This window comes from Priapulus caudatus, unplaced genomic scaffold, assembly GCF_000485595.1.
Source record: "Priapulus caudatus unplaced genomic scaffold, Priapulus_caudatus-5.0.1 Scaffold347, whole genome shotgun sequence".
In the NCBI taxonomy this organism is placed as follows: Eukaryota; Metazoa; Priapulida; class Priapulimorpha; order Priapulimorphida; family Priapulidae; genus Priapulus; species Priapulus caudatus.
Genome location: NW_014577408.1, coordinates 66,428 through 76,427, shown reverse-complemented (window position 1 = coordinate 76,427; position 10,000 = coordinate 66,428). Strand labels below are relative to the sequence as shown.

Sequence of the window (10,000 nt, the reverse complement as noted above, 5' to 3'; positions counted from 1 at the left end):
GACAGGATATTCTGTCTTTTTGCCTATAATAGTGGAGCATAGGGCCTCGGCAACTATTTCATCATCGTTATCTTCTTTTTCTTTTTCTTTCTTTTTTCATTATTATCTTCTCCTGTTCCATCTTCTTCTTCTTCTTCTTCTTCTTCTTCTTCTTCTTCTTCTTCTTCTTCTTCTTCTTCTTCTTCTTCCTCTTCTTCTTCTTCTTCTTCTTTTTCTTCTTCCGCCTTCTCTTCATCATCATCATCTTCTTCTTCTTCTTCCTCCTTTTCTTCCTTTTTGACATTACCAGGTTTTGTCCAGAGAGGCTCCTTTGCTGTTATAATGCGTGTGAGACTGTTAGACGTACGCTGCCATGTATAACAACTATGCACCAGATATGAGTCAATAGGAGGCATGCGTGTTGGCGAGCACGTATTATACGGGCCCGCCGCTCCGCGTCTATCTGGCAACGCCCGCAATCGCGTCACATTCTATTTTACTCGGATCCGGATCGGTCACGCGATAGTGACGTGGATCAAGGCGAGTAGAGGCCTCGTCGTCGATGAATCTTATCCTCTAATGTTTTTTTGTCGCCGCACCGATCCGTTTCTACTCGCGAATCTCAAGAGTGCGCATACCAGGTGTAGCTCTCTATTCTATTCGATAGTTTATAAGTGCCGTATGTATTGATTTACCTGAGCCGAACAGTCGTATGCCGAATGGCGGCATAGCGTCTTACAGAACAAGTTAGGTATATATATATATATATATATATATATATATATATATTGCTGTACCCGTTTAGATGAATGATTGCGTGGGAGTATATGTTTATGAGCGGCGCGGCGCGGTGTTTCTTTGTGCTGGGAATGAGCCGCGCGCCTACATTACCGTCGCAGCGTTGTCGCTATTACGTAATTTATGAGCAGAACGTGGCGACGGGACAACGATCACGTGATCGATCCCTTCATACTTGGCTCGGCGCGTCGTGTACGTGACGCGCTGTGTATGTGTGTGTGTGTGTGTGTGTGTGTGTGTGTGTGTGTGTCTTTTTCCTTTCTCTTTCTCTCTCTCTCCGCTCTCCCTCGTGCGTTTTCCTTCGCTCCTCAGTTTGCGTCCTCATCCGCGTCGCGCGCCGTCGCCATGACAACCGCACAAGCGCGCGCAGAGACGATGGGGGTGTAATTAACAAAATTGGGCGAGCGCTGGTGGCGGTGGGCCGGCGCCTACGTCACAGCCTGACGCAAACGCTGCCGCAGCGGTAGAAACCCTGTATGCATGCACGCCAAAATACATACATATTCATACCCGCTGTATAACAGCAGTAAGACAGCCGTGGTGTCTGCGTGTATAACTAAAGCGAGAGCGGACAGAGAAGGGGTTGGATATGGGATAGAGGGAGCGGGACACAGCGTTGCAGCAGAGGGACACATAGTTAGAGGGAGATGAAGAGGGAGAGAGCGATGGGGAGTGCGAAACAGAGGGAGGGAGCAAGATAAAACTTCGATCTCTCTCGTTGCCTATAGCTTTCTTTTCCTCGCCACCACTCGATCCTAGCTGCGTTGCTCCACGGCACGTTCATGTTTGTTCAGCCGTTATTACGGGCGGTGGGGAGTATAACGTGCTGAGTTGATAAAATTGCGATGTCAATAATTGCGATGTCAATAATTGCGTCTGATATGATCGTCTTTTATGTGTTTACCCAGCCCCGCGCCTGCATGTGAGTGTGTGTGTGTGTGTGTGTGTGTGTGTGTGTGTGTGTGCGTGTGCGTGTGCGTGTGTTCGTGTGTGTGCGTGCGTGTGCGTGTGTGTGTGTATGCGCGCGTAACAAGATTGTAATTTATATTTCACTGTATTGAACGCTCTCTCTCTCTCTTGCTCTAGACACACGTATGTATATATAATAAGATATTTTTATTGGCCGTTTTTATACGGTCAAAGTGGAGGGCTGCCAGCACGCGTGCATGATAAAACCCGATCTACGATATTCACCTTTCTCGTAGCATCACGCCCTGGGTTCCGCGTTATGCCTATATATATATATTATATATATATATGGGAAATTGGGCCTCGGACGTCGGTCGCCGTTGACTGCTAAGATAATTTTCGATTCTTCGACCGTTTTTATATATATATATATATGCGTATATAGCTACTCACTTATTTCGTGGTTTTAGTCGGCAAGTGCACGTAATCGAATGTTGTACAGACTATTTGTGGTGGTCATTGTAATTAGGAATGACATTGAATTAATGTAATCATCGATGTGACTGCAAACATCCCACTATGATATAATTTCAGCCTTTCAATTTCCTCGGTTCTTTGTTGAAACCGACGGCGATTCTATTTGTACATAACAATAAAAGCACCGTATACGTTTCTATATAATAAACAGTTCATATTATATCGTATGTTTTATATTAAGATATAGAAATATAACCATCAATGTTTAAGCTTCAGGCGTCAAACCTAAAAACTGCAAACTAATGGTACTACAATTAATAACTTCTTTTTCGATTTTCCATGCGCGCTACATATTGACAAAATGTAGACATCCCGAGCACACGCATGCATGTGCGCGCGCAAGCACACACCAATGTTAAAACATGTCTAACTGACTAAGTTAAATTATAAGCTTACGTTTACTACAAGCTGGGACGTAATACGTGACATATTATCCGCCTATTTACGTTTGCCGTTGCTTAATTATACATCCCTGAAGACCATCTATATAATATTTCGTGATGTTCAGCTAACCGGTGCCCGCCTGTGCCAAGTAGCCGATGTACGACTACGTAATATTGACGAGGATCTGCATGGCAACAACAGCGCATTTTTGCTGCGCGAGGAATCGCTCATTCGAGTGGACACTTGTCGGAGAGAACACCATCGACAGCACGATCAAGAGCAGGGCGACTATACGTGCTTTAGTCGTCGCTATGATCTAGTTTAGCTTCTGCGGTTGTCTCTTGATGCGATGGTTCGGCTTAATGCGTGTGTGAAGACGTGACTACCGCCTGCATATCCCACTTAAATTTCGTCGCCCTGCGTCGAGAGGAGAGGACAAGCGCGAGTCGCACGCACGCACGCACGCGCGCACGCACACTTACGCATGCACGCATGCAGTCACGCGCACGCACACTTACGCATGCACGCATGCAGTCACGCGCACCCACTAACGCACGCACGCGCGAACGCACACACGCACAGACACACGCGCACTCACGCACACACACGCACACACACAACCCCCCAACACACACGCACGTACGCACGCACGCACGCACACACACGCACACACACACACACACGCACGCAGGCAGGCGGGCGACGTGTGACAAACACAAACAGCAACGCTGCGGACGCGAGCAGCGGCTTCGACACAAATCAAATTAATGGAGGACGTGGTCGATTTAGCACTTGCAGCAGCTTTGCCTTCGCCGCGTGCGCTAACCAGCCGTGAAAGCTCCCCGCCACACGCCGACCGGCTCGCACTGTCGCTATCGTCGGCCATAAAACAGCCGTAACGTCACGCGCGATATCGGCACACGACTTTTTATCGCGCCGCTAATCTGCATTACGCGTGCGAATTTTTACCGTTGTCGTTTCGATGACTGCAAAGCGTACCGGGATTATAAAGAAAAAAAAGCGAAGTGAGAAATTATTCTCGATTTTGAAAGGATGGTTTAGAAATGAGAGACAATGGTCGTAATTAATGAAGCTGAATGCGAATTATTATAGATAATCTGAAAGATCGTTGTATAGGTTTGTGTTCGCTTTTCAATCAAGCGGCATGACTAATTTATGGAAAATCGGAATCTAATTAGAATGTTTTTACGTAGCGTTTACCTGCTTAAGGAGTAAGTGCGTTAGCAATTAGTAAAGATTTCTTAATAATTAGTTCGTAAAAATGTTACTGTAAAAACCTTTTAACAATCGACCAATCGTGAACCTTATGACAATCGACCAATCGTGAACCTTATGACAATCGACTAATCGTGAGACTTTTGACAATCGACCAATCGTGAGCCTTTTGACAATCGACCAATCGTGAGACTTTTGACAATCGACCAATCGTGAGCCTTTTGACAATCGACCAATCGTGAGACTTTTGACAATCGACCAATCGTAAACCTTTTGACAAGCGACCAATCGTGGGCCCCTAGCAACCGACCAATAGTGGGCCTTCTAGTAATCGACCAATCGTGGGCCTCGTAGCAACCGACCAATCATGGGCCTCGTAGCAGCCAACCAATCGTGGGCTTCCTAGCAACAGACCAATCGAGGGCCTCGTAGCAATATACGATCATATATATATTTCTTATACGTTCAAACTGGAGCAGGGCAGGCTGACAGCACGTGTGGATGGTAAAATCTGATCTACATGTACATGCTTCACTTCGCTCGCAGTATCGCGCCATGATTTCCAGCTATGATAATGTATGGGCAAATGGCGCTGCGACGTCGGTCGCCGTTGACTGGCCAGATAATATTCTTCGGCCGTTCTTATACGTTCAAACTGGAGCCGGGCAGGCTGACAGCACGTGTGCATGGGAAAATCTTATCTACATGCTCAGGGGCGGATCCAGGGCTGAGGCTAGACAGTATTTTTCCAGATTTTAAGGGCACATTCCCCAAAAAAGGCACCCCACTCCACAGTGAGCGCCGCTAGGCGCGAAGCACATGGCGGGGGATCTGGGGGGCCTCCCCCAGGAAATCACAATTTCAAAGGTCCCTGGGCACAAAAATGAGCACCATTTGAGCACACATTTAGTCAAGCAGCAATAGCTAAAAACCATATGGAATTTTATTTCTGCTTCATTTTGCCTGCGCTTTGCATACCAGCAATTAATGCAGAATGATTCAAGCACTTCCCTTCTTTTTCAGATATCAAAGCTAGTTTTGTTACCATGTAAAATTTTGATTTCCTTCAAGTCCTGTCAATGAATCAGAACAAAAAGAAAACAAATAAAGAATATAGCCAAATTCCATCAAATTGTTTTCTGTATTTTTTGTATTTTCTGTAAATTTCGAAGGGCACTTTGAAATCTAGACCGTATTTCCCAATACGGCAAATACGGTCTGAATCCGCCCCTGATGCTTCACTTCGCTCGCAGCATCGCGCCCCAATTCTCAGCTATATGCTAATGTATGGGAAAATGGTGCTGCGACGTCGCTCGCAGTTGACTGCCAAGATAATATTCTTCGGCCGTTCTTATACGTTCAGACTGGAGCCGGGCAGGCTGACATCACGTGTGCATGATAAAATTTGATCTACATGCTTCACTTCGCTCACAGCATCGCGTCGCGATTCCCAGCTATGGTAATGTATGGGCAAATGGTTCTGCGACGTCGGTCGCCGATGACTGCCAATATAATCTTTTTCGGAAGTTCTTATACGTTCAAAATGGAGCCGGGCAGGCTGACAGCACGTGTGCATGGTAAAATCTAATCTACATGCTTCTCTTCGCTTGCAGTATCACGCCCTGGGTTCCCCGCTATGCTAATGTATATATAATACTGCGACCGTAGCGAATTGTAGCTCTCGGGCATTCCCCTCTTCATTTTAAGCACGTAAGATCGGCAGAAAAGCATTGTCGCCGGATTTTTAACATCAGGCCATTCTCAATGAGCCGCTGTCCAGTCGAATCGCAGAAACGCGCCAATATTACACGTGTGTTTCTACCTATTGGGCATTATGCGCGAGCGCAGATATGGCTGTCGGCTACATATAGATATTTTCAGTAATTTTCCGTTTTGCAAGGCGAGGTCTGGGTTTGCGCGTGGCATGTATGTGCAAATATAAATCGCATGTGTCGAATGTGTTGAAATTATGCGTTTAAATGAGAGAAAGCGCATCCCCGAGAGTATGCTTATTTACTGAATTTTGTTGATTATGTTTGAGTTTCCCTTTAGAAATTATGAGGCGCTCGAGCCGGCTATACACACAACAGGCGAGATTCATGCTGGAGAGAAAAGGGGCACCATACGAGTCGGTGTGGCCGTAGAACGACTAGCTCGTTCTAAGCAATGAAGAAATACAATATAGGCAAGCATATAAACTCGAAATCGCACATTTCTACAATAAGTAACAGATTTATTGTCAGTTTAACCACTGACACACGTAAACGTAGACCATAATACATGTGTACAATGTAGCTAACTAGCTACAATATAGCTAACTATATGCTAGCTAATAACGCTTCACTAACGCGCCCGTATCTTGCCTTCCCCGACAGCACAGCCAGCCTACGCATACCTGCCTGTACACGTATATACATACATTCATAAATACATACATACATACATACATACATCTTGTACTGGCGTAAGCTTAGGTCATTATGCAGGAAACGTACATCATACATTAACAACTGTACACTGCAGATGTAAAATATTTATGCTCTAGCCAGCTACTACGAGCTGGTTATACATATATACAAAGCTGCCGAATAGAGGCGCAAGACGCACTTCTCTCTCCGAACCTGCGACAATACAGTGCTAGTAATAGCTGTGCCCGCGTAGCCAGCCAGCCCCCTTCATGGCACGACATTCCCCCCATGTTGCTAATAAGGTAGAGCTATGCTACGAAGTGATAGAATGACGGTCTACACACATAAGCTAGCGTGACACACAGAAACACCGACAGACACATAGCATGGCTGCAACCGCCACCCAGTACGTAGCCCCGACGAAGAGATATCCCATAATACTACATTATATATATATATATATATATATATATATATATTAGTATATTATATTATGTACCATATGAGTATATTATAGGATATCTCAGCACAACCGTCTTGGACCCTGCGCCACGGATGTATAGACACATCACTACCAGTGTAGCCCTTCAACAGGCCCTCGTTGGGTGGAGAGGGCGAAGGGCCACATGAGTAGGTCTAATACCCACCGTCCGTAATATAGCCGTGGAGTAGTGTGGGCGAGCTGGGTACATCGAGAACGGCCACCGTGACGTATTACAAAACTACCACCCCCCCCCAGCGACGCGACCTCGTGACGACTTAGGGGCAGGATGACGTCATCGGGCGGCGTTTTCGTCCGGGTTACGAACGGCCGAACGGATGTGGTAAAGTCCCCTGTCTGTTTGGCTCGACGGAAAAACGTTATAGTGAACCTTTTTTGGCATGAAATGTAATACTGATGAGAACCGACTGGAGATCGTACATGGCCGCACATTGCTTCTATCGAGACGGTCTCTCTAGAGTGATCACACGGAAAGACAATCAGCTATAAAACGCAGACGCAATGTTGTATATAGATATAGATATAGATATATGTATGTGTATGTGTATATACTAATAGCTAATTACTAGTACGGGTTTGTCTATTCTACGTCTATTCTAAATATTCTACGTATTTACAACGGTTATATTAACTTGTGCAACTCGTTTGACTTAAGCATCTTTTAAACCCGAATGCTCATTAACGATAGGGCCATAACATAACGCCACGCACGAGTGTCTAATAAAATAGCTGCTTATTACTAATCGAATAAAATGGAATGTCGTAAATTAGAATACTATACCTACTTGCTCGACACATTATAAACAAAATAAATACGAATTGGGATTATCAACGGTAATAGCAGGCCATGTTTGTTTCTTACCTAACGTTTGGAATGACCTAAGATAGCATTCATCCTCGTTCTTATTTCACATGATTATATTATATACATCAGAACAGTCGAGCGGGTGCTAGCCTCAGTGGCACATACAACTCCCGCCCCTCCCTCACCCCCCCCCCCTTAAAATAAATGTGAACAAATCCTAGAAGCACCATCATTCGATGAAACATGAAAACTGGCATATTTTTTTAACTGAACTATGCAATTTCTATGAACTATCACTGTTTTTCGGGAATAGACGGACGATGACTGCAGATGCATGGAATGGCCATCTACGCCTGAAGTTTTCATGAGCTAGCCAACCAAGCATGATCTTTCTCACATGATCTGCGGAGTGAACGAGTCCTGCGCGGAGTAAATATGGAGGTTTTAAGATAAAAAATAGTTTTAACAATTAAAGAGAATCTGCTGCTATCTTGGAACTTGTTTTCACCTATGTAAGATAAATTTTACTATCTTTTACATTTTGATTTGATAGTTGCCAGTCGAGGGAAAACAAGAGTAAACACATAATAGAAGATGCATTTATGTCTAATTTGTCGACTAAAATTACTGATAAAAAACGACAAACTACTAAACCTCATGCACATAGAACATAGATGGAACTGTTACAGATCTTAAAATGAAGGCAAAATAAATAGAAATTACCGTTCAGTGATAAATGCAATACTGTAACATAACACTACTTTATCCAGACAAAAAAGAACTAACGATTCACAATATACAATTCAAACAATAACTTTGGTTTTTGTTCGGGCATCGTCAGATTTCACATCAACATAATAATCTTTCTCGATTAAGCGTTACGCATAACAGATTCAATCGACTGCTTTCGTCACATGTGTAAGGTATAGGGGGGGTCTCTCGCTCTCTCGCTCTCCTTCCATGCGACATGCATACGGATGTAAACATGTTTGTCTCTAATTCAGCATCAGCGACAGTTATGTAGAACATTTTAGATCATCCAAAACGCACGATCTACGGCATGTAGTTGGCGGGGGAAGTTGCCGGGTTTTAGCAATGACGCAGGAAACGCTGCGCCCATATGCGAACACACGGATGTTGTTCGCATACTAGACACTAGATGCAAATCACTAGATAGCATAGCGAGAGTGGTGAGCTGCCTACATGGGCAGTACCAAACCGCATGCCGCGCCCCCTTCGTACAACTCAGGAGCCAGAGCAAGAGCGCCATCTGTCGTGGAGTTTGGGGCAGTACCGTCCTCCCAAGCTACGGACCATGACGTAATAGCGCGGGATGCACACACACACACGCACACAGTGTGACGTTTGCCTCTAGACTCTGCGTTAAATGCCTGACATAGACCCCCCTCCCCGAATATAATATATGATACGATAAGCTCTCGATTGTGCGCTAGACGGCGGTGGCATTGCCGTGTTCTATCGCTGCTAGAAGGTTGGTCTTCAGGCGCACGAACAGGCGGCCCTTCGTCCACGGGTTCTGCAACTGCAGCGGCTGGTAGTCGTCGGGCATGCAGCGCTCCCGCGATCCGATCACGGCCACCAGGCAGAAGTCGCCGAGATTCTCCTCCGTATAGATGGGTTCCGACAGTCCCTTCATGAGCACGGTCTTGTTGAGTTGCTGCACGACGAGATTGATGACCTGGCGGCAGAAGCAGTCTAGTGTTTAGCGTCACGCCTCATACTGTGCGATGGTGGTGGGTGGGTGGGGGGGGGGGAGTTGATAGACGAGATAAAGAAGTAACGACCGTCTATGTAATTCAGTGTCATGTGCAATCGCAAAAAGCAGGAGTGAATAAAAACACAAATGTTACTGGTCTTTATTCATTAATCGCATGTAAAGGCAAGACGAACCAATCAGCCCGCAGTAATGGAAATAACAGGTGGAAGATTAAACTTAGGAAGCTTTATGTCACATCTAGGAAAGCCACCGCCCAGGGCAATGCTAACGGGGCGCGAGCTTGGTGGCAATCTGTAATAACGAGGGTAAGCTGGCGCCTAAGGAGAGAACAGTCCGGCAAGTGGTCGAGGGGGCTTGGATGACTGGTGAAGCCAGAGGAGCCGGGCGCGAGGGAGGCTGACCTCGCGTGCGGTGGTCCGCGGTGTAACATGCAGCTTGATGCTCGTGCCTCGTGCCAGACCGGTGTCGTAGGCGGCGTAGATGCGCAGGATGCCTGGCAAGCGCGTCTTCTCCTCGCCCAGGTCAGCAAACTCAGTGGCGATTACACCTAAGGAGACATGAGAGACGAGAGTGAGTATGTATGTATGAGAGAGAGAGAGAGCGACAGTGAAGGAGAAGGAGACAAAGTGAGAGGGGAGAGTGAGAAAGAGAGAGAGACGCATGCACGCACGCACGCACGCACGCAGGCACGCACGCGCACACAC

The 10,000-nt window shown here is 46.0% G+C and overlaps 1 protein-coding gene across 1 annotated transcript in view; it reads right to left on the bottom strand.

Moving 5' to 3' along the window:
• Nucleotides 1-6,055: 6,055 nt before the first annotated feature.
• LOC106809353 (ankyrin repeat and fibronectin type-III domain-containing protein 1-like) overlaps nt 6,056-10,000 on the bottom strand; it is a 34,942-nt gene continuing 30,997 nt past the window's right edge. The window contains exons 12-13 of the mRNA XM_014812417.1: nt 9,698-9,843; nt 6,056-9,257 (exon numbers count right to left, since the gene is read on the bottom strand). Coding sequence (XP_014667903.1) covers nt 9,009-9,257; nt 9,698-9,843 — 395 coding nt within the window. The 3' untranslated portion in view covers nt 6,056-9,008. The remainder of the gene's footprint in view (nt 9,258-9,697; nt 9,844-10,000) is intronic.